The sequence below is a fragment of the Grus americana genome, chromosome 14 (genome assembly GCF_028858705.1).
Source record: "Grus americana isolate bGruAme1 chromosome 14, bGruAme1.mat, whole genome shotgun sequence".
Lineage (NCBI taxonomy): Eukaryota > Metazoa > Chordata > Aves > Gruiformes > Gruidae > Grus > Grus americana.
In genome coordinates this window covers 11538932-11563236 of record NC_072865.1, presented here as the reverse complement: position 1 = coordinate 11563236, position 24305 = coordinate 11538932, and the positions used below count along the sequence as shown (strand labels likewise).

The window sequence follows — 24305 nt, the reverse complement described above, 5'->3', positions numbered from 1 at the left end:
GGTTATTTGCTGAGGGGACAGAAGGGGAGGATGTAACAGCAAAAGCAACTGTAAACCAAAATAACGTGAGGTTTCTGTTATCAAAAGCCATAATTCCCACATTCTTGGACTATGGAGTAACCCATTGTGGAGACTCAAGAGTGACATTTCATAAGAGGATGTAAAAAAATAAAGCCACTTTTAAAGGAAGCAAAGCACAAAGAAATTCCAGTGGATATTACATTGCACACACTCCACCTGAGTTCCTTGTTGTTCACCTACCTTTTTCAGTGCTTTCTTACTATGAGCTTCCAAGGTGTTTATAGACATCTTTGAATTTCATTTGTATCTGTTAAAAAATACCCCCATATCAGTAAATACAGAACTGCTTATTCATTTTCTGCTATGCAGTTTGTTAAAATATTTGCAATATGACATGATTCTCTCATGTGATAGAGTGAGGTGATGTTTGTGTGTAATAGCGGTTAGTGAAAACACAGTATTAGTCATAGGAGAGAATAACACTTGACTGTTTTGAATATGAAAAACTTTAGGCTGTGGAAAAAGCCAAACTTTGGCCCACTGTGTTGTTTTCTGAAGTATATGAGAACATACGGGGCAGAGTGACTCACTGTGTAGTGTCCTTTGAGTGTCACCTCAAGTGGGACAGAGCACAATATCCAGGAAAGGGATCTAATGACCCATTTCTTTGTCCATGAAATGCCTTTTCTCGGCCACCCGTGACTTGCCCGCATTGCTCATGCCCCATTTGACTTGATAAAACTCAGCGTTGAGCTGATCTCATTGCCTTGCTGTGAAACCTTCAGGTGAGTCTAGCAAGCGTTCGTGTTGTCCTTCTCCGAAGCGTTGGACAAACTGTTTCTTGACGGGGATGAATGAGAAGTGAAGTCATACAGCAGCGTTGGCTCAAACAAATTTGCCCAAACATGGGACGTTTCTCGCGGGGGTGGCCACACGCGTGGCCAGACGCCCTGCGGCTCTTGGAGCCCATCGCAAGCTGTGATTTCACCTCGGCTGCTGCACAAAATGCTGAGCTCTGTTTAGATAGAGGCCCAACCAAAGGGATGCTCGCATGAATACACTTCTTAGAGAGTATTTTTTTTACAGCTGCTGTGGTGTAAAAACCTCGCTTCCCAATAAAGGGAGAAGGCATCCCATAAAAGCAGCGGGCTGAGGGGACCCCTGAAATGGAAGGGGCTGAAAGTTGGGGGAGACTTTCCTTTGAGTGTGGCAGCTCCTGGATGTCACAAGCAGCTGGACAGCCCCACGATGGTCACGGCTTCGCGTGGACGGGGACCCTGCCGAGCCCCGACCTGGGGCAGCAGCTGGGAGCCCTGGGTCTGGCAGCAATAGAGGGAAGGAAGAGACGCTCTCAGATTTTAAAACTAATCTGATTACCCCAAGGTTACACTGAGAAGCACCGTGTCTCAGATGGAAAGTGAGGACTAGAGTCCAGGAGTTTTCTGAAGGCCTACCATAAAGATTTCCTTTTGTTCTTATATATCTTATGGCCATCTCTAAGAACAGCTCTTGTGTGTAATCAGGTAAAACAATAACTAAGCCCCCCCAATTAAGTGGTTGAGCCAGTCACAACCAAAATCAGGCTTCAGAGAAAACAAATCAGAATTGAATAACTAAAAAAAATATTTTTGCTTTTAAACTAGCAAAAAAAAAGATCATTATACTGGAGTTGTATGTGAACACAACCCCTCACTTGAACATAGAGAACTTCAAAAACATGTGAAATGTGAGCCAGGGGCTGAATTTTGCAGTTTGGGCTCTGACCAATTTAATAATTCAAGGTATTTTTTCCTTTCTTTTTCCTCTCTGTCCAGTTCAGGTTTAGTTCACATGACAGGTCCACCAGTGGGATATGTCACATCAATCAGCATTCATTTGCTTTCCTCAGTACTCATTTTTTCTTTCTTGAAAAAGAGGAACAAGAAGTGAAATTAGCTAAAGGAATCGGCCACATTGTCAAATGGTAAATACAAGAGGAGCATGAATCATCTTCTCATAGAAATGACGAGAGGATGGAAAAGGTAGCGGTTTGGGAGAAGCAAGTTATGTTCTACATGGCTGATTCAGCTCTCTGGACTGAAAATGAATCATCAGAATATTTAAATCACATTACCAGTATTAACACACACAAAACCCCCAAGTTCAGGAAACCTTTGTTATGAAACAAATTTGATGATGGGTAAAAATGAACAAAGGGACAGTTTCCTAACCGTCCTGTACTCGCTCAGCCCTGCTGCATGTCCCGGCCTTACAACCCTGGGAGAACTGGAGCTTGCTGCAGTTGCAATTGCAATGCAGTAGCAGAGCACTGTCGAGCCTTACAACCCCAAATCCTTCAGAAACCAAAAGACAGACTCTCCTTTACCCACTAGAGCTCTTACACTTCAGCGGTGACATGAAGTTTTTAAAACAAAAGAATTACCCACTGGAGAGTACACGTCAAAGGGTTCATTACTCCTGAGGAGCGTATCGTTAGCTGATGGTACAGACATCGTGCTGGAGACCTGAGGAGGAGGTTCGACACTGGAAGCATGGCTTTTCATATCTAATTGTACCTGAGCCCAAGTCACAGCCTTAATGAAGCTGTAACACATCAGATTTCAGGCAGACTCCAGGCAGAGATAGGCAGGATGGTTTAAAATCCCCTTCTTTTCCTTCCACCATTCTGGCTCAGCTTAGCTCAGCTGGGATAAAAAAGTGACCCATGTGTCCAGGGACGTTTTCCTTCGCATAGGAAAGGCAGTCACCGCCAGGATATAGCACAGCAGAGGCAGCAAAGCAAACCATAAGACTCGTTATGTAAGAGTTGCAAAGGTTTGGTAGGGAAGTATCTTGTTCCTATAAAGTACATCTGTATATTCTATACAAGTTTGTCACATTAAAAACTCTCAGTACCAACATAAGCGTGTCTGTTCAATAGCTGGAGTCCTCAGTGGGATCAAAATGAGGTAGGAATCCATCTCCAACTAATTTTTTTGTGTGTGTTTTTTGTCTCAATCTTTTAGCTTCCTTCTCAAATCTCCAATTCAGTGTTTCAGCACTAACACTAAGGAATGAAAGCTTTCATTCTCCACTAGCAAGCAAGAATCAAAATGAAGATTAGCCAAAATCCTGACAAGCTATTTTTAACAAAAGCTGTTTCAATAAAAGAATGTATATTCCTGAAGTAAACATGGACAGGAAAGGCAGAAAGGGAGAGTGACAAGCAGGGAGACAAACGCTTCTTCGCAAAGAAGCCTTTGAAACATCTGGAATGTTGCAGCGAAAGGTTATTTACCAGGAACATCAGCCAGTCCCAGCGCAGATGGTTCCCATTAGTGTAAGATCAAGAGACCAGCAAGGCTAAAAATATGTGTTTGCTTTTTTAGAAACTGGTCTTCGTTTTCTGTACTTTAAAAATAATATTCACTCTTACGCAATTTCTGTAACTTAGAAATATTTTCTTGGAATATTGTTTGGCACGCTGGTTGGGTTGCAGGCTCTGTGCCATTGCTATTACCAAGAAGCTTTCCCCCTGAGGACTTTGTGATGTATCTTTTACTTAGAAATAGGAGGATGGCATATTACACTGAAACCAACAACTTTTCTTTATAAAGTGTCAGTGACGAAACATCTGAATTACTGCTCTGGGCCAGTCTCTTGCCTGGTGTAAACATGAGCAGCTCCCCTGGAGTCCCTCAGAGTACTGTACAGAGCTGCGGGGACCACAGAGCCCCAGACCAGCAGCACGTGTCATGCCAAGCAGTGCACTTGGGCAAGGCTGGGAGTGAAGTGCTTGTAGTCTTCCTGGTAAATTTGGAAATAGTGCATTAGAGTCAATGGAAAAATGTTGATTTACACCAGGCAGGAGTCCGGCTCAGTACGGAGAGTAGGCAGCTACAGGAACAGATCCTTGCTTCTGTGACGCTAAGTGAAGATGAGAGGTTCTGATTTCTGCTGGCATTGCTGACGAGGCACATGGTCACCTACCCAGAAATACACCAGCCTTGGAGGCATTCGAGTCTTAAATAAGAAAAGCAGATCTAGCATTACCCATCCTAGCACATTTTATGTTGAAAGTCCTGATGGTCAGCCAGTGGCCTCCAGCTCCATCCAGAGCACAGCGAGAGAAAAATGTCATTCCACAGGGAAAGGTTCAAAGCTTCTCATTGCCACCTGGGGTTTTGCAGCTTCAGTTCAGACTTTGAAACCAAGTCCGTCTTCTCCTTGTTAGGGTAATGGTGGCACCTGTCATCTCCAAACGTAACGCATGGTATGGCAAGACGCATGGCTCAGTGGTAGACGGCAGAGGTACCGTGGGCCACTATAATAACTCAAGAAGTACAGGCGGAGAAATGTTGCCTTGACTGCACCTACTTGAATGTCCCGTGCATGTTCTTCGCTGCTGGCTTAGCTCTGCTATTGAGGGCACGCAGCTTAGTGAAGAATGTGTTCACAGTCTGCACGGCAAGTGGAGGTGGACTTCAGGTGGGCTCCAGTTCCACTCCTCGCCCTCTTCTCTCCCCCTCACACCTCTCTGCTGAATGACGCACTAGTACGTGGAATTGAGGTGCCTGAATCTATGGGCAATGGAGCTGGAAAAGCCCAATCAATGCTGCAGCCCCCTAAGCTGTGAACAGCAGTAATACATGATTTGGGGTTTGACCACAATCCCTTCTCGCTGTAGAAGCTCAAAATGGGTGCATCCAGGAGAATGGTAGCTGCTATGAGTTTCCTAACTGCTGACTTCCCCCTGGGGTGGAAATGAAAGGAAAATCTTTCCAGTCAACCATGTTACTATGTCTTTAAGAAAACTTCAATATTTACTGTCACAGAGGGAAATCTCACTGAATAGATGGTTTTGATTTCCTTTTACACACTTTTCTTGTCAACGTATTGCCTTTCCAATGGTAAAATATGTTTCTGCTTTGCTTTCTCAGCACGGGTTTAGCCCAATGCAAGGAAGAAGGGAAAGGAAGGGAAAAGAAGGGAGGGGAGGTGCGAATGTGGTCTAATGAACAATTCTTGACTAAAAGATTTCAGGTCTCAGTGGAAATGCTGAAGAAAACTGTTTACATCTTTCCTATGGATCCCAACTGAAAAACAAGGTTTGGAGGAATGCATGTGATAAAATGATTCCCACTGTCACTGGTCTTCCAGTGGGAACCAATCCTAAGCAGAAGAAAAAACCAAGAATGAGTTTAGCTTACTAGAACTCATTACTGAAGTCAGCATTTTTGGTTGGGAATGAGAACTGCGGAGGGTGCCTGAGCACGGAGCACCAGCAGAACCTGACTGTCAGCCCTGGCTTTGCCGGCTGTATTGTGTCCTGTCCACAACTGGCAGCAGACCCACAGGAGCCCGCAGGAGCCCGGACACCTCGACTGTGACCTGATGGCTCAGAAACCTTCTCCAATAAGCCAGCACCTTTCAGAGTCTGCACACTGTGGGCAGCTCATGAAGCATCACCTGCTGATGGCATTTTTGTCTGAGTTAGGGTATCGCCGGGGACCCGTGCGAACACACGAGCCAGTAAAACACAGGCATTGCCCAAAGACTTTTAGGCCAGGGTACAGCAAGGTAGTGTGAAAATCAGCAAGAAAGCTAATCAGATGATTAGATGAGTGCACGCTGTTGGTTTGTTTTGAATCACTTCCTTTTTGTCATTTGTTTTTTTACGGTCAGTACTGACAGAAAAAATGTTTCAAAGGGGAAATATGTGATCAGTATTTCTCTCATTGAAACTTTAATATGTGGAAGACGATTTCTCAGAGACACTAGCTGCTACGGGAGATGCTGTTTGGATCTTTCCTCTCGGACAGGTAATCTACAAAAATGAGTTTGTGGGTCTTTACTGGTTTGTTTTTTTCTGAGCAGGATAGTAGAAAAAGCACCTGCTGTTGTCTTTGGGTCAGTGAAGAAACCCAGTTCAAGTAGGCTGAAATGAGAGCAGGGAACTCTCTTGTCTCCCTGAGAAAAACCAGAGGCAGCCTTAGCAGGCAGAGCAAGGGAAATCTGCCACTGCCCAGCGAAAGCATTTGAGTGCGTAGGGATGATTTATGGCACCTATCACCAGCATCAAATCCACCACAGGAGAAGAACAGAAGCAGATGCAAAAAACCTACAGGACAGTGGTGTAGAATGAGTAAATGACCCCCCAAAGTATTCAGTGACAAATTCCAAGTCCTGTCATACACAGAGCTGTTTCTTTTTGAACCCAACTCTAACCATTTCTTGAAATAACATCAGCCCTGCTCCCTCAGCCCCCATCCAGGGCTGTGCACCGTTCAGCAGGGCTGCCAGCTTGGCAAGCGGGCGACCTTCTGTGTAATGTATAATTCAAGTATCCAATACACAAATGATTGCAGCAGAGTCAGAGAACATGCAAATTATGTCCCACATCCTGCTGTTAGTCATCCTCTTGGGGGAACTCACCCCTACAAAGCCAGTATCCCAGAACACACTGTATGTTTGCTAATCCTCACTTTCTAAATGTTTCAACAGCAGCAGAAATCTCACAGCTCTTGAAAATGACTGTAACCTAAGACTGCTCGAGTAAAAGACTCGGTTCTTTCCCTAAAAATAGCAAATGAGTTATCTGTATTTCATTTTCCTGCTGCATAACAATTAGAGGTATTACTTTAAAATATGATAGCTAGTTACACAGAATCTTTCATCAAAGGGGATCAAAGCACTTTGCATATTAATTAAATCTCAAAATAAGACTCTGAGCTAAGCTTTATTATAGGAGATAGTGAGTTCTAGGGATACATATGGGTTAGAGGAAACCAGGACACCTGGTGATTTACTGTCTGTGACTTGCTACATAACCTTATACAAGCCCTTCAGATCCTCTGTGCCTCGGTTTCTCTGTCTGTAGGAGAAGGATAGTTATATTTAACTTTGTTTTCAAAGGCTGAAAAAAAATCCCCTGGCAAAAGTGATGCCTGACAGTTTATGAGGCAATTACAGCGCCAAGGCGTTATACGTAGGTAGATAGAGAGATGAGCTGACAGATGTGTCCAGTGGATTCCTAAAGCTGCTCTGTCTGGCAGGCAGTTTACCACTGTGGGAGAGGGCTATTTATCGAACAAATGTATAAAATCATAAATGTTCCTTTTCCTTAGAGGTGCCACCAGCGCTACTTCCCCTTTCTCTTTCAAACGCTCCTGAAGGCAGAACAGAGGGCTCTACCCCAGGCCACCCAAGCAGCCCTCACTGTCACAGCCCTGAGCGTCTCACTGCCACTTCCACTGTGACTTTCTAAGATATCATGTAGTGTTTCTATATGACAATTCAATGCAGTCTAAGGATGAGATTGTCAAGGTTTTCAGGGGCTATCAACAGGAATTAGGTAGAAAATCGCCTTTAAAATTTCATTTGAGAGTGATCTACTGATCCAGGCTTCATCCATGCTGCCCTGCTAGTGCTCTATGTGCGCAAGAAACCTTCTTCCCTTCCAGGAGAGATCGGAGGAGCAAGTCCTGCTCGTTTCTTAGTGTAGCTGGGATAAAGCAATTCGTGGGGAATGGATCTAGAATCAATCTCTAGCATTAATGTCATGAAAAGTCACCCCGTTTTACAAAAGATTAACAGTGGCTTATGAAAACAAGAATCAATACCAAATGCCTTGACCAAAGGTTATTTTCAGTTGTACATTGTTTAAACAAGTCATGTAGAATGATAAATGCACCTATGACTAAACCTGAATGGCACAATGTCACGAGACCAATGATAAAATTATGAAAATCAGCAACAGAAAATCAGCCTGAGAGTCAGAGAGGATGGGCCAAGCAGCATTTGCTTCTTCATTATCAAATATGTGAAGAATAAACCAAAACTTATACTCAGTCCAGCTGCAGGTGAGTACGTGATTAGACAGGAGTGAACAGAAGTATACTCTAATCCCAAATTAGGGCAAATACCAACTTCCATTTGCTTTTCAGCAGATGAAGAAATATTTTTGAGTGATACCTGAGTGCACTGAGATGTGCTGAATTTTGATTGCACTCACACACCAGTGTTACAGGTCTGTGTGTTGGGGAATGGTCTGTCCTGCTACTGCCAAAGCCTATTTATCTTGTTTAATGACTTACTGGAATTAAACTAGGTTTCCCCTGCAACAGCGAAGAAGGTGTTCCTGTAGACATGCCAGCGCACTGAGATGCTTTTTGGTCTTTTAGAAACCAGAATGGCCCGTACAGCACCTGGGAGGAAGGGGAGTGCAGCTGGTCCCATTTTACTGGGGGAGAAACGGAGCCAGTGGAAGCTGAACCACCGGGGAGAAGTGCAGCGGTCTGGGGTGAGACCAGCCTTTTTGCAAACAAACCAGTGCCTGCCCGCAGGGCTGCCCTTCTTTTCTACTTGAAGCAGTGTGACATTGCAGGGCCAACAGAAAAGCCACAAACGTCGCTGTGGCCTCGCTGCAGTTACATTTGGCAATTGGCAGAAAGCCACTTCCCCAGACAACGGCTGCACACAGTTTGGGGAAGGCGCTTTCTGCAATGTTCCTGAAAAATCCCTTGGTAACGTGCACTTGCAGAGTTCCAGTCCGTTCTAGAAGGAAAGAAGATAAATGACCCAGTCTGTTACTGGCATGATGTGACAGGGGCCTCTCCCCGTCTTGTCTCATCCTCACGCAAACAAGGCATAGCACGACGGGCAAAAGCAAAAGCCTCCTGGCTTCTGGGTTGCCACTGCCACCGCTGTCAGCACCTGACAGAGCTGCTCTGAGATTTGGCTTGCTAATGTCGGAGAAGTTGAGATGAGAAGGATTATGGAAATCAGAGACAGAAGTCTGGGACAAATGCTCCTGGATGGCTTCTTATGGTGTATGTTCTCATCTGCAGTCCTTTGTAATCGCAAAAAATGGTGCCTTGCAGATACCTTGAAGAGACTGGAGACAGACATATGCATCTCATCATCAGGAAGTCTGTCTTGATAGTCAGCCAAGATCCAAGGGGAGCGTGCATTATTTATTATTATTATCATCATCGCTGCCACTAACTTAATTTCCCTAGAGATTTGACTCCAGTATAAATGCATGAAGCCATATCCTGGGGTTGATACTGCAATTTTGTTAACCATACTGTCATACAAACCCCCTCTGTCTTCTCTGGGAACTTTCTGCAAAAAGAATGGGTTACACGCTGACAAAAGTCCTCTGGACACTGCTCTATCTTTTTTATTGCAAGCTGCTCTTGAAAGCCATGTGATAGGAAAGAAAAAACTGGATGTACTGCAAAATGTCTGCAGAGACTGACTGACTACCTGGCTCCCTGCAGATATCAAGTTTATTGGAGAAAAGCAGAACAGCAGAAAATCAATAGCAACAAGCAAAAATTGTTTATTTGTGCCAACACTGAATTACGAACCCTTAGCTTTTTGCATATTGCATGTGCAGGAACATGATGTCGACATCACTGTGCTGCAAGAGGAAGCAAGAGATAAGACTTGGTGAACCACCAGCTCTTCCTGAGCACAGGACCGTCACTGTGGTTTTGTTTATGTTATGCTTTACAAAGTAGAGGTGTTGTGGTTTAGCCCCAGCTGGCAGCTGGGCACCATGCAACCGCTCACTCCCCATACCCCCCCCCCCGCAAGGGATGGGGACGAGAATGGGAAGGAAAAGGCAATACCAATGATCTTTTTTGCAACTTTAGCCTTTCTTTTATTTCACAAACTATTTTAAGCTATTGACCGTATTTATTTCTAAAAACTTGCCTAGCGTTTAGCAAGAGGCATGTATACAAATGCTACACTGACTGTGGTTTGTGGTGTACGGTCACAACATAGAACTTCTGTCCCTTGACTGGATGACAAAGAGAAATAAATCAGAAAATGAAAGATGATGTGCTAGTCATAATTAGTAGGCATTTCAGAATATATTTCTGGAGAGGTTATTTGTCCTAAAGATCCGTAGGCCTTCTTTATAATTATCAGATGACTATGCAAATATTAGCAGTGACATGACAACTAATGACATTACCCCACATATGGAAATGAAGCACAATCTAAATTTATGAACTTTTCATTTTCATTATTCATCTAAGCCTAATCACAAACACTGGGAAATCTCACTGTAAAATCCAGTGAGTGCCTGCTTTTTCTTTTTTTTCTAAACTGAAAATTAGGGGGCTGTTTCCTTATTCTGACAACATACTGAAATTAGCACACACCGCTCATGGTATTCTCTCATCCATGGCAGCTGAACTGAAATGTTTGAGTCTGTGAGGCACTGATGCTTGGCAGCACAGAGCACGATGCCCCATCACCAGCACAGCGACATCCTCTGCACTGCTTATTGAAAGGAACAGAAGCCGGCACAATGGAGCCACTGATTAAGGAGAACAATCATGGAGGATTTCCTATTATTCCAAGCTTCAGAGGGAAATAGTAAGCCACGTAAAGGAAATGAGTGCATTTGCTCAAAAAGAAAAGGTCAGCCAGCCACAATTTTTCAGCTTTGATATACATGTAACATTTTAACTCTCATTTTTATCACAAATTATAGCTTCCCAAGGTCGACAGGAAGTTGACAGAGAGATTGTAAAGTTATTGGGTGGTGTGAGAATGGAACTAACTGTGATTTACAAACTTGTCATTGCAGCATGTCCACTTTTGTGTAGTGAAGAACAAGGCAACATCCTTTTGCATCTTCATCATGCAGTTTTAAATAACAGCTCCTGTCAGTATCAGAGAGATTCAGACCTCCCCCCTCACGACACCCTGCAAAGCTAGTTTAACAGAATAAAACATGGACAGGCAAAGCTGGTACCCTCCTGTGAACTGCAGACCGTGTTGCAACTCTACACAGATTCTGCCAGATGCTCATTCACATTGACATCACTCAAAGTTAAATAGCAGTGACTGTAAATACAGCAAAATCTTTGATATAAAATATTGTTGCATTGGAAAAAAAATAATGTACAGGATTCCTGGGTTGCATCCACAATACTTCCATTGCCTCCCTATCACAACTTAATCTCCTCCAACCTTAATTCCTTTGTTTATAAAATAGAAATAACAGCATTTAGCTTTCTGTCATGGGCCATTGTGAAGACTGGTGAACCTTCACTGAGTGCCTGAAAGATCACCAAATTAGTGTTGCCTGAACCAAATGACTATTTCTATTAATGCAATAGTACCAGTGGGATTCATATTATTTTAGTTATGTCCCAGTCTCCTCAGCTTTCACACAGCTCTGAAAAACAACTGCAACCTATTTGTGTTGGGTGAAAACAGATGCTGAATGTGTCATGATTCAGGTGTAAAGGGAGTTTTATCGGTTTTTAGCTAGGGAAACACACCGCACGCAAAAAGTGAAACCATGGCACTACTGAAGTTAATGGGAATACTCATAGCATATAATAAAAACCAGCTCCTTTTACAGCATCTATTGTATCTCACAGAGTCTCACTGAGACATAACTAAAATACCAAATCAAAAAGACTTCCAAACACTACCTCAGGACTAGACTGGTAGGACAAAATTTCAGTCTTACGGTACTTGAATGTATAATGAAAAATCCATTAGTGACTCACTTTTTCTAAGGATAGAAGGAAGCATACCTTATGAGTCAGCTTTCTGCTGAGAAAAAAGTCCTACCTTCAACAGACCAGGAGACACACCATTGAAAAAAGCATAATTATCAGCTATTACATTGTGGGACAGAGTGGAGAACAGGCGAAAAAAGCAAAACTATATGAAGGACTTAGCTCATGGAGGAACTCTTAGCATCATAAGACTGACCTTTACAATCCAGTGAGAAATGAGAGTTGCATCAATTCATCACCTGTCTGGGAAGTTTACTGCAGACTTCTCTGGAAGTCAAAGCACACATTAATTCTGTAGCTGCAATACTAATGAGGGTAGGGTTAAAATAGGTAGGGCTGGTTACCACAGATGAATGTCTGAATCAATTAGAAAAGGAAAAAATGAGACAGAGGTAAATAAACTAAATCTACTGAGCATTATCAAATGAGTATGACTGTAACGGATGAGAAAAAATTTGTATAGTATTTCAGTCAGATAATATCTACAGATAAAGGAACAGAATCATATTTAAGAAGAAACATGCTGAATATTGAGAAAAAGTGATGTGGCTCTGAAACAATTTGAGGGAAGTTACTTGCATCTGCCCGAACAGAATTACATAGTGTAAATAAAGGGAGTCACTCTTCTGTGAGCTCTGGGCTAGCAAGGTAGATTTTTTTTTTTTCATGTGTCATTTCACCTCCTAAGAAGTCCTTACTCAAGCAAAACTCCCACTGGAGTCAATTAAATCTTCCTTCTGATTTCAAACAACATATCTAATGCAAGACAAATTCTTTCTAGGTTGTCGACTTTTTCATACCTCTTGGCTCTCTGCAGTCCTCTGCAGTAGCTGGACTATGCTATGTCTCCTAGCAATATATACACACACATGAATCATGGCGCCCTAGAAATAAGACAGCTAAGGAGGTCAACATTTTGGAGGTTGGCATTCTTCTCTCTCATATTAGTTTTACACTAGATTAATGCCATTGTCTTCAGTAAACTTCAGCGTGATTTTTGTGTGGGTGAATCAGAGAATTTGGCCCTCCACCTGGAATAATATTATCTGTGGCTTTGGATAGACACAATTCAACTGCACTGCTTTTCACGCTTCCACTCCTCCTCATTGCTCTTGCCCAGGATATGCTGCCTACACGAGGCCATTAGGAGAGCACGTGCAGTATTATGCCACTTAGCAGCAGGATCTTTTTTTGTGCTTTGGATAAGCTAAATGAGTTTGTTAGCTATGTCACAGATGACCCATAAATCTTACTAAAAGTGATTAATTCCCAGGGAGAGAACGCTTCGCCTAAATTCACTACTTCCCCCTTATCTGGATCCCCCTCAAAATTTTCAGTCAGTGACAAGAGGCTCGATCACTTTTGCAACTGACAGCAAAAAGCAACAGCAAACTTTGTCCAGGCATTGCTGCTGGGAAGGAATCTTCGGCCTGATGTTCCAGGGGTTTCACATTCAGATTCACTACCAGTTTTGACCTCTCTGGGGGAACCACACCTATCTTACCCCATTTCCCTGCCCTGCCTCAAACACAGAGGGGACATGGGAACGCAACGTCACTGACGTGAACTTTACGTGGCCTCATTGGTACAACGGGACGCAACACAAGAGGTTCCTTATTTACATAAAGCTCCAGTTGTGAGTCATCTCTATCTTCTACGGCTCCAACTTGTCACTCTGACGAGTCTCCGGACGGCAAGTGAACGTACTGTACCATTCGTCAGTCATATGCTCACAAACGTCCATGTGGCTGTTTCAGCGCCTGCAGTGGGGAAATAGAAAAATGTAAAATGTGAACAGAAAATTTCCCTGCAGTGTGGGAAAGTTGTATGTCTAGCTTCTTGTGCAGCAGAAGGGAGCTATTCATTAATTGTTAACCCACATTATCACAAGCCAATGCCTCAGCCTTTCCTAGCTACAGATGAACGTCCATCAAATCTCTGCCCTTCTGCAGAAAAGTCTTATATTAATTAACATAATGACTTTTACATCATTCCCCATGCTGAAAACTAAGGCCAGAGGGTTCCCTGCTCAGAACTGCTTAAAAAATTGGCTGCAAAGCTGGGAAGAGAACAGAGGGATGTTGTCCTGTACAATAAACCAGTGGTTACCAAACCAAGAGCATCTTTCTCCATGTCAGCACAAAAGGCCAACATATCTACAACAGCGAGCCTAGGTCTATGTCTGCTGTAACTCCACTGAAGACAAGAGTGGATTTCAATCTTTTTAAGCTTCTAAGTTTTAGACTTAAGGAGTTAATCTCTGTGCATACACTATGTTCTCCACGGAATGAGGTTACTGCTCTGAATTGCCTCTGGAGGAAACCTCTCCCTGCACGTGGGCTTGAGAGGACATCTAGGAAAAGTAGTTTCATTAGGCTAATGTTAGCCTTTGCAAATGCCCTTGTAATGAAGTTTTCATCTTCCTGACGCTGTTCACACTACTGTCGCTAGCAAAAAACATCCACTGATATGGAAAAAGGGCAGCAGGGAAATTCCATTTAAATAAGTAGAATTGGAAACTTCTCTCTTTTTTTGCATAGGGTTGTTCCCATGAAGATTTCAGGGAACAGAGTGCGTGAGTAAGAAGATGAGGAAGGGGCAGGGAAACACCAAATACTTTGAGTGTACATCCTCAAAGACTGGGTAAAATTTGTAAATAGTTACCGTATAATGGAAACATTTGGGAGAGAGAATGGAAGAAAGTGAAACACAAACGATGAGAGACTCGTGTTTCAGTGCTGGAAAAATCATGATGACCTGGACAGTAATTTTTGTGTTTGTTATGCTACAAAGCCAACCAAAAGGGAAGGGGCTAAATATTGTACCACTGAACCCAACCTAATACACCAAAGTTTATTGCCTTGGGGGCAATACTGTGATAACCAAAACCTGTATACAGATTTCAGAGTCAGCACAGGCCAAAGCATTGTCCTGGACATTATCATTTGGCAACCTATATTGCAAAATGATAAAATCTGAATTTCAGGAGAACAGAATATGGATGTTTTCTAGGCCATGTCTTACTCATAGAACCTCATCAAATGCCTGTAGATGGCATGTCACACGATCACAATCTGCCCATGTCTCTGACATGCTCCCTTTAGTAGCCTCTGACACCAGAGATGAAAGCGCACAGACATCTGACTTTACACCATAGGATGCACCAGTGCCAAACTACATTAACATATGGCAGCTAAGATTAATGTTTGGAAGTAGCCCAGTCTCTGAGTCAGACTGATCCTTTCCGTTCATAAACTTTAAAGTGCCAGGAAAAAAGTAAAAAAGTCCAATTAAAATATACCCCGGCTAACTCCACTGCAGGTTTATCATCACGGCATGGGGAGGGCAGTATTTTGCTCTTTTGCAAGAAGCTTGAGCAAGAAACCATGAAGTGGCCTCACAGGAGACAGGGTGAAAGGGGTCTCCTTTGGCGAGGGTGAAGTCTGGAGACTGCTAGGCCTGGTTTCCCCTAAAGGCAGGGGGAGTTTTCTGTAAGTGTTTATGTGTTGCTTTATTCAGGTCACTTTAGTGACTTCCGATTATGCACACTGTCATTTGAAAGGGACCTTTCACTTGAGCTTTGTTTCTGATGAACGTGATCCCCGGATACAGCCTCTTAGCTTCTGCCATGAGCTTAAACTTCTTATCCTCACCTCTAAGTTCCTGTACAAGTCTGCCTACATATCTGCTCTCACTTCTTCCCAATTCCCTTCTGCCGGGTATTCACTTCTCCAGCAGTTTCTCTCTTCATTCTTTCGTATCTTTGCACGCTTCTTTGTGTGCTCTGTGTATTTACAGCACTCTCTCTCTCCATCGTCATCTCCATCTCGTATAAGCTAGAGCCAACACTTTGAGATAATCACCAGTTTGGAGTCTCTGGCCAAATGGCAGATCACTGAAGTCAGCAACAAGGATAGATGCTAGATCAGATCGCAAGTCATCTGAAGTTGACTACCCAAAATTAACCCCACTCCAAATCAGAAGCCAGATACTGAAAAATCCTACCATACCAATGACACTTCAGAAATGCTGAGTCCACAGGCTCCAGGTGAAACCAACGCAAGGCCAGAGACAGCGACCTCTGGCTTCATTCATTAAAGGGTTAATAAAACTGCTTTTTAAAGGATTTTCTCTAGTCACGCCCAGACTTCTGCAACAGATTCTTTAGCACTGAGAAAGCCTCCCCAATCCACTGGCCATCACAGGACTGCCAAGTGACCAAGCGAGAATGATGAAAACACAAGTGTCATTTGCAGAAGAGGCAGCTTGCTAGCAAATCACAGAAGAAGCAATTAAAAATCCATATCCTTACTATAAAAAAGATTACAAAAGGAGTATGTATGTCTTGTCTGAAACGTCCCACTGGGCTTACTCGGCTCCCTGAACACTACACAATGTCTAGAGGAAACCACTGAGAAAGCTGATAAGGCCGCACAAACGAGCATGCCAAAAGTAAGCCGGTGAAGTGTTATTCAACATCTCACGCGCACGGCAGGTTCCAGTGGGTCAAATGATGGGTGAGAACCTGCTAAGCTGCAGTAGCGTGACTGGCTGCCCACACATTGCTGCAGCAGGATTTGGCAAGTCTTCCAACAAAGCTTCCAGCGCCTTCTTTGAAAAATTCCTCCTTGTCAAGGTTTTGGTTTGGTCAACTTGTTTATTGCTCGACGGCCTTTGTGATGACCCAGTGCTACTGAATCCTCACATACTCATTCTGTTGAAAAATGCCATTTTCCATGTATCGCTGGCCACAGGAGAGCATTCCCTCAAGCTAGAAAGAGACCTGAGCATAGCCTGACCTTGCACTTGGATGCCTGCGCTGGCTTCCATAGCTCATACCTAGGAAGAAGCCACTCATTCTGAGAAAGTCATTCTTAATGCAGCAAGCCAGGCACTTAGCATCCCCAGGCCCTGCTGAGCTTTCGCACCGACTCCCCACTGAGAGCACGCTGGTGCAAGGTCTCTGGGAGAGATCCAAAACAGCACTCAGACACCGAAGTGCAACTTATGCAGACTGCTGGCGCCTGGGCTCATGAGAGCAACCCAGGAAAGCCTTGCCTCCCCTCCTCAGCTACGTCAGATGCTGTAAGTGCCTACAGTTTCTGGTGAAAGCTTCTTTAGGCACCAAAAGGTCTGGCGCCTTTTTGTGCCCAGCAGCCCCACTGCTCTGGGTGGGCTGAATGCTGTCAGCTACTTCTTGCCTAAATCCATCCAGGAATCAGGTGGGGGGGGTTGCCAGTAAGGTCTTAAGGACCCCATTTCCTAGGCGTGCTGTGACTGAATACGTCTCAAAGTACACGGCAGAAGGGAACTGCCAGGAGTGCTTATGTGCTTATAGATATTTAACTTTAGTAAGTCATAAAACCAGTACCCCAGTTCCAATATCGCCACTGTTTCCCAGATGAGAGCTCTAACCAGGCACCCTATTCTGACACAAGAAATTTTGCGCTCCTGGTTACACCGTGGCTCAGCTTTGAGAAGCTGGGCAGACCACGTTTTCCTCCCTTCCCCTAAACGCTGTAAAGTTTCTCACAGCACTGCTGCCTGTTCAAAGCTCCAGAACAGGCTTCCAGGGCAGCGCTCTTCAGCGCTTGGTGAGTATTTAAAGTAGAGGGGGTAGCTCAGCTCCCAGGCATATTTTGACCGAGAAGAATGATTCAAGTGTCCATGCCAAATGTGTTACTTAAACCTACAAGCAAACACTTTTTAGTCCTATATCAGACTTTTACAGTGAGATATTCAGACGTTCCCTTCTCCTAAGTGTTTCCTACTGGCTGACGTAGGCATCTCACTACTTGGTGTACCAGCTAAGGGCGCTTCAATTCCTTAGGTTCCTAACTATTCCTCTCCAGCGTACAGGGAACTTAGGCATTTAACTCACTAGAGAGCATTGTCCCTTTGTGAATCATGCGCTAAAACTCAACTCCTCTTTGCTGCTAATTCCAAATCTCTTTGCGATTTGCCCCTCTCTTTTAGTGTTTGAAGTCCTCTAGCACAGGACTTTGCTCTAGTTAACTGTTAACTTGCATTTCCCTTTGGCCATGACCTTTCATGTGTTTGCAGTCTCCTGAACTACACTAAACACTAATCAATACACGGATGCTACGAAAACATGAGGCAAGCTTGTGACAGGAGCTGAAACTTCTTTGTGGAGTTCATTTCCACAGTGCAAAAAGAAACCAAATACGAAAACATTCTGCTCACTCTGACTTTTCCATAGTAAATTCCTGGCACCCAAAAGTAAAGCAAACAAGCAAAGAAAAACTGTATTAAAAACTAGGTAAAATTTCTAGGGACTTTAAGAGCGATAGATTCCCCTTAGCATTGCCCTAAGATGTGTTTGCCCACTGTCACAGGACAAGAGGCCGCGTGGCTGCACAGACCCCCTTCTCCATACTCAAACATACACATGGCAGCTGTACCCAGCCCCGTGATCTATCAAATAATCAGATTATTTCTTCTGCATACTGAGCAGGTGGTTGCTATGTCTTCTTAAGGAAAAAGCTCAGATATTCAACAAAGAAGGACCTTACGTAGTAAGTTGAGTACATACTAATTTATTCTACTGTCCATTTAAAGTCCAGTCTCACAATAATAGATGGACAGCATAACATATGTGATGATGATAAACACATACTACACTGCAACAAGACTTAAAGCTTGCTTTTTTTGTTCCCTGGTATTTGGAAAGTGTTGTCAACATGTAGCTTACTAAAATCCTAAGAGGAAGGGCTGAGCTTTCATTACTGATTATACTTAGCACGGCACTTGTATTTGAATTCTTTACCTTCATGTGCATCCTGTTCCTTCAGAACGATTTCCTCACATGCTGTTATTTATATTTTTAAATGCTTTATAACATTTTCTCTTCATTCTCTAAAATGTTTTTTCCTTTTCCTGAACGGCAGTTGTGTTTAATGCTTCATGCAGTCAGCGACACACCCTGCAGAATACAACACATAATCAAGTAAACACGCCCTGCAAAGCAATGCGCTCACTTCAATCCCCAACCCACCCTGACACAAGTGCTACAAGCATATCCTGTGAATAAATGCGCAGGGATAAAACGTCACGGTGCGTACCCTGCCACACAACACCCCAGACCAAAAAGCTACAGTTCAGCTGGCAGCAAATACACCTCAGCAGCAGAAGGGGCATAAGCGAATAAGCACTGCACCTTCCTTAAGTCACTGCACCTTCCCAACTGATGAACGAAACCTAATTCACCTAAACGATGACTGTACGTACCCAACTTTACCTTTAGCAAACAATGCTGCTCATGACCCAGTCACAGCACTTATAATACATTCCCAGTGCAAGAGCTGTACTACAAGCCAGAGGCTAACATAAAACTCAGCTGCGGGTAAGGAATCACAAACAAAACAAAAGAGGAAATCATACATGAGTGTCACAGGATGTTATATTATCTAAAACCACGCTGAACAGGTAAGGATCAAGGTTACCCTTTTCTGGGAAAGAGGAAATTTTGAGATTACAAAATAGAGATAAGAAAAATGATCAAGGATTAATGTAAACTCTATTAACTTGAAGTTAAAACTAAAGAATAGCATATCATCTAGAAATTAGGAATGTCTAGGAAACCTGGAGACAAAACATTTTACGTGTATGAAGAAATTTATGGAATAAATACCCAGGAAGATGACTCAAATAAAGCCCCTTTTGGCCACTTTTTTTATCGGAAGGAGGTACCAATTTTGTTGCTGTGAGGCGTTAGTTAGGAATCCAGATGGAGTCATCCATGATCTGAATTATCTACAAGAAAGTGAACCGGAATGAGGAAAATATTCTTTTTTTGCAAGAAGAATTATGAACACAGAATTAAGAATTAAGAGATTCGCTTGCTAATTTTAGAGCTGAAGCTGATCTTATTCTGTAGTCTTAGGTGAGTCAATTCATCCCTCTGCTTCAGTTTCTTCATTGATAAAAGAGTTCTGAAAATATTTACTTACTGATTTCAGAGTAGCAGTTTGGCTCAATTAATGTCATTAATGCAATTTCAAGAGAAACAACAGATAGTTTGAGGGCTACCATTGTCAGGAAAACGTTCGTTTGCTGCTCAAATGAAAAAGAGAGTTAACTTTTGAATCAGTTGTCAGTATCAGTTTACTCATTCCACTTCTAATGATGTGACAACCACCTCGAATAAACCCGTGCTTTTAGTTCCCATTCTAATACACAACATGATCTAAGCAGCCGCACCCAGCTGGACTGTGGACAAATTCCTGTTCTTATCTCGGGCTCACTAGAAGCCTTATGTAATTAAACAATATTGTGACAAGGGTCTTATCTCAGGGTATTAACAACTTCTTCCCTTGGCAAGGATATAAGTGAGCTGGACCCAATTGGAAAGCTGTCCTGGCGCTGCTCTGAGCCCATTACTTTCTTCAGAGTTTGACCTTTTAGTTGCAAATAAAATCTTCCCAACACGAGCTCTTACGGTGTTGTGTTCTTGAGCCTCGAGCCTGCGAATGGAACGACTCCTCGAGGCCACCTCAAGATTTGTCTACCCTACAAGTGAAGTGCTTTCGTAACCACTTCAGCACCCTCTTGGCTCCTGAGCGAGCTGATGCCTTTGCACAAGACAGTTAACAATGGCTAATGATATCGGGGCCTTGCCAGGAGCCTAGACAAGTACTTGGTTGTGTAACTCAAACTTGATAGGTAGTGTTTTGTTTTGTTGTTTTTTCCACTACAGATAGTACCCGCTGGCTATGCCCATGTAATTGGTTTGACCTCATGAGAGATGAGGATTGTCTCATTCGTTTCAGTGGGTTGTTCAGTTTTGGAGCACAATGCAAAGTGCAGCAGGATTTCGTGGCTGATCAGTTTTAGCAATCTGCTGAACATGCTTGCACAATGTGGTTGGATAATTAAGATGTCTGAGATCAAAAAAAAGCAATTAGGTATTTTTATCTGTTCCCTGGGGGCTTCTGAGGGATTGTGCCTTATCTCATCCAGGGATTCCTCCAGTTTAGTTTTGAATATTCCCAGGATGAATTATTACTTCTTGCTTTGAAACACTATGGCATTGATTAACAGTTCTGACTCTTCGGTAGTTTTTCTCTGCTTGTTTCAATCTGAATTTCTTTTTTTATCCAGGTATGAGCCTGGTTTCTGGGTGAAAGGGAAAAATGGAAAGATGTGAATCTGTAAGTACAGAGGTGATGACAGCAGGAAGAAGAGAAAGCAAGCTGCAGAATCAATTAGAAAAGCACTGTGTTGCACACAGCATGTTTAGATTGCTCATTTCCCTCTTTCTCTTGCCCTGCTTTTAGACTTAAAAAGCAAGAGTAGTTGTATTGTGTTCCTGCACTGTAATCTAATGTGCGCCATATGTGAGTGACAGCACTTCACTCCTTAATACAGCAGCGGTCACACTTTACCTGCAGCAAAAAGTGCCTGACGCTGTTAGCTGGCGACATTATTAAGGGAAGGACCCGGGGTGGTGTGTGGAGCAGCACGGGATTAGCCGTGTGCATTGCGTTAAACCCGGCAGGGATGCAGTCAGACAAAAGCATCAGTACTTCAGGCAAAACGGCAAGACTGGGGAAATGTCTCACCTAAAGAATAGGCAGCTTTTTCTTATTCTTTGGCCTCCAATAAAACTGTAGAAAGATTTTCAAGAGCAAGTGAAAGAGCCATGCTGGCACCAAAGGAGTTCATCCTCTACCAGGGAGGGGTGTGTGGGGGTGCACATCTCCATGGTGCAGCGGTGCTCCTCCTTCCTTTATGGGCATTTTGAAGCCCGAGATTTTCCCCAGTCTGTCACTGTGGCTTGGCTGTCTCCAAAGACTACACTGCATTCACAAACATAAGCTGTTACTATTGCGATGCTGAGAATGCAAGAAACGCCTGAGAAAACCTGAAACACCGCACCCATATGAGTCGCCGCGCTCCGGCCTGCAGGCCCGGGCAGTGCCGCTGGGTCGGCTGACACAGGAGAGCTGCAGGGGAGCCGGCAGACTCCAACGCACCTTGCTAACGCGGGCAGCGACTGCGGACAGACGCTGCACAGGGCTGAGCCTGTGCCCCGGAGTGGTGGCCCCGGAGGCCAGTAGCCCTGTGGCTGTGGGGCAGTAGGTGCTGCCAGGGCCTGGACGGGTGCTGAGGGCCGCAGGACATCGACAGGGCCCTTGGGGTGCTGTGGGCACAGAGAGGGTTGGCTGAAGGGGCCACCGGCGCCATGGGGGGCTAAGGGGACCACCATGGGGTGCTGGCAGGGCCCGCAGAGCTGCGGGGTGTTGTAGGCACCGAGGGAGCCCTTCAGAGCCGTGGGGGCCCCTCAGAGCCGCAGGGTGCCAAGGGGACCCCTGGGGCCATGGGGTGCCGTGGGGCCCTGAGGAGCTCAGCGGCCCCTGCGGTGCTGCCGGAGAGGCGAGCTGGGGCGCGGCGGGGCAGGCGAGGCGGGCGGGGTGCCGCAGGGGCCGGCCGCAACCCTCAACCCCGCTGCCCCGAGGGCCGCCGCTCCCGCCGCTCCCCGTAACCCGGCGGCGGAAGCGGCGGCCGGCTCCAGCCGCCCAATGGGCTGGTGCTGCGCGGCGGCGGGGCCCGTCACTTCCTGGCCCTGCAGCCGGCGGCAGCGAGGCGAGAGCCGGGGCCGGGGGCGGCGGGGCCCGCAGCCTGCCCGGCGCCCGCCACCAACATGCCCTTTGACTTCAGGAGGTGAGTGCGGCCGGGCGAGCCGCCCACCCACCTCGCGGCGTCCGGCCTCGCCTGCTCCTGGGCGGCGGCGCCGCCGCTCCCCGGCCGGCCTCCCCCGGCCCCGCCGCCCCCGGCCGGGGCAGGCAGCGCGGGCGGCGGTGGGCGCCTCCCGTCCGGGAGCAGCCGCTTATGTGAGGGCGCCCCGCAACAGCGAGGCGAGGGCTGGGCCCGTGACCGGCTGCGGGTGAGGTGAAACCCGAGGGAGGAGGGATGGAGGGAGGGAGGGAGGGAGGGAGGGAGGGAGGGATGGATGGATGAAGAAGTAGGTCTGGGCAGGGAAGGGACGTGGGAAACTGGGAGGCTCTGCCCAGCCAGCGGCTGTTATTATATAACGCTGTTATGCAAAGCCAAACGGAGGTGTGTGGGGCTTCGAGCTCCCCCGGGCAGGGCGGGTGGAGCAGCGAGGCCTCGGGGGTGACCGCTGTGGGTGGAGCACGGGCCCCGCTGCGGGTGTCAGGGCGAAGGTGCTGGGCCCCTTCTCCTCCCACAGGTCCCCGGGCTCCCAGACCAGCTTTAAGAGGTCACTCGTTCCATGAGGTGTGAGTAAAGCCACACACCGTGGCTCCGATGGCTAGGAAACAACGTCGGCACCTCCACCTTTGGTTTTGGCATTTTGAGCAGGTGTGAGTTGTGGGATTTGGCCTTGCGTCCTATGGGCCACAGCAGTCAGTTTCAGGTATCAAAACAGAAGCGAAAAAGGCCCCTTTGACTCCAATGGAGCTGAAATAACAACTGTGGATTCATTTTGGGTTTGAGCCATTCCTGAACCAAAGATTTGTAACTTTCCAAATTCATAGATGGCATGGGAAAGACTCACAGATGAGTTTTCTCATGTGGATTTTACTAGAGCATTAACATTACAATAAAAAAATACATACTTTTTGGGAATTGAGAGATACAGGTGTTGCTTGATGCTCCTTATGTAGGACCATCATGAACCATGCATTTGCACCCCTTTGAGATGACGGGGAAAATGTGATATTGCAGTTTTTTAGTTCTCCCAAACAGAAGTTGTGTATTGTATTTTTGCTGTAATTCTAAATCAGGCCTCTCATTTATACAGGCTAACAGGATCTTGTATGTGATCCATGGGGCACTGTTGAACATGGAGGCAGTTGCTTCTGAATGAAAACTTGCTGAAGCTGGAAACAGCATCTGCTGGATCATGTGGGATCCGGGGCCCAGAGCCCCGTTTCTGCTTTTGTGTAAAATTTGGTAGAAAAACTCTTCTCAGCTTTGGAGACATTCTGCCAGCTGCAAATCCCATTGCCATCTATTCTCAGACTTGTACAATACACGAACAATAAGGGATCCTGGGTTGTGGCTGTCACTTTGTAATAGCAGATAAAGAAAATGTTATTTCAGATGTCTTTGAAAATGTCATTTTTGTTGGGTCTCAGAATGTGTATGTGGAAACACTGGCTCACCAAGAGTAATCATCTTAAGAGACAGCACTAGTGCTTCACTTTGGAATGGAACAAAGACATTAAGTAAAGGCTGAGTTGCAGAGTTTGTGTTAATGAGTTACAAAAACATAGAGGCATCGGTTCAGATCTGTGTTTTAAAGATTCACAATTGCAAATAACTTTGTCATTCAGATTGGAGGATTAGAAATAGACACTTCAAAGCGCCTTCTCAAATAATGTAAGCTTACTGAAGTTCAGCTTTTCTGCAAAGATGAATTTTTAAAAGACTGCCATTGATAACAAAAACTTTAAAGGTGCAGAGAAACTATTGTCACGCTCAACAAACCACTTTCCTGTTTTAGAAGCATGAACAGAGTTCAGGACCAAAATTTTTGCAAAGGTTAGAGACTCTTTTAGCTGTTGTGGGTTTTGTTCATTGTACAGTCAGTGGAACAAACTCTGCTGAGGTTGGAAAATTTTACTATCGTAGGTAAAGTATGATGCATACGTTAAAAAAATGTAGAGTTACTTCCTGACAGCGATAGAACATGCAATACAGTACTCTTAGAGAAATAAGGTTACCACCTGTAGTAAGTTTCTGAATGAAGAGGTGATGTTTTTC

The 24305-nt window shown here is 44.8% G+C and overlaps 1 protein-coding gene and 2 long non-coding RNA genes across 3 annotated transcripts in view; 2 read left to right on the top strand and 1 right to left on the bottom strand.

The window, feature by feature from the left end:
- Positions 1-9121: 9121 nt before the first annotated feature.
- On the bottom strand, positions 9122-18916 carry LOC129212666 (uncharacterized). Its single transcript, XR_008579255.1, has 3 exons — positions 18814-18916; positions 18343-18498; positions 9122-13315 (listed from the first exon to the last, which is right to left on the bottom strand). It is a non-coding gene; the product is annotated as an uncharacterized LOC129212666 (long non-coding RNA).
- A 3189-nt stretch (positions 18917-22105) lies between these two features.
- ERGIC1 (endoplasmic reticulum-golgi intermediate compartment 1) overlaps positions 22106-24305 on the top strand; it is a 60887-nt gene continuing 58687 nt past the window's right edge. The window contains exon 1 of the mRNA XM_054841584.1: positions 22106-22238. Coding sequence (XP_054697559.1) covers positions 22219-22238 — 20 coding nt within the window. The 5' untranslated portion in view covers positions 22106-22218. The remainder of the gene's footprint in view (positions 22239-24305) is intronic.
- On the top strand, positions 22508-23641 carry LOC129212667 (uncharacterized). Its single transcript, XR_008579256.1, has 2 exons — positions 22508-22898; positions 23341-23641. It is a non-coding gene; the product is annotated as an uncharacterized LOC129212667 (long non-coding RNA).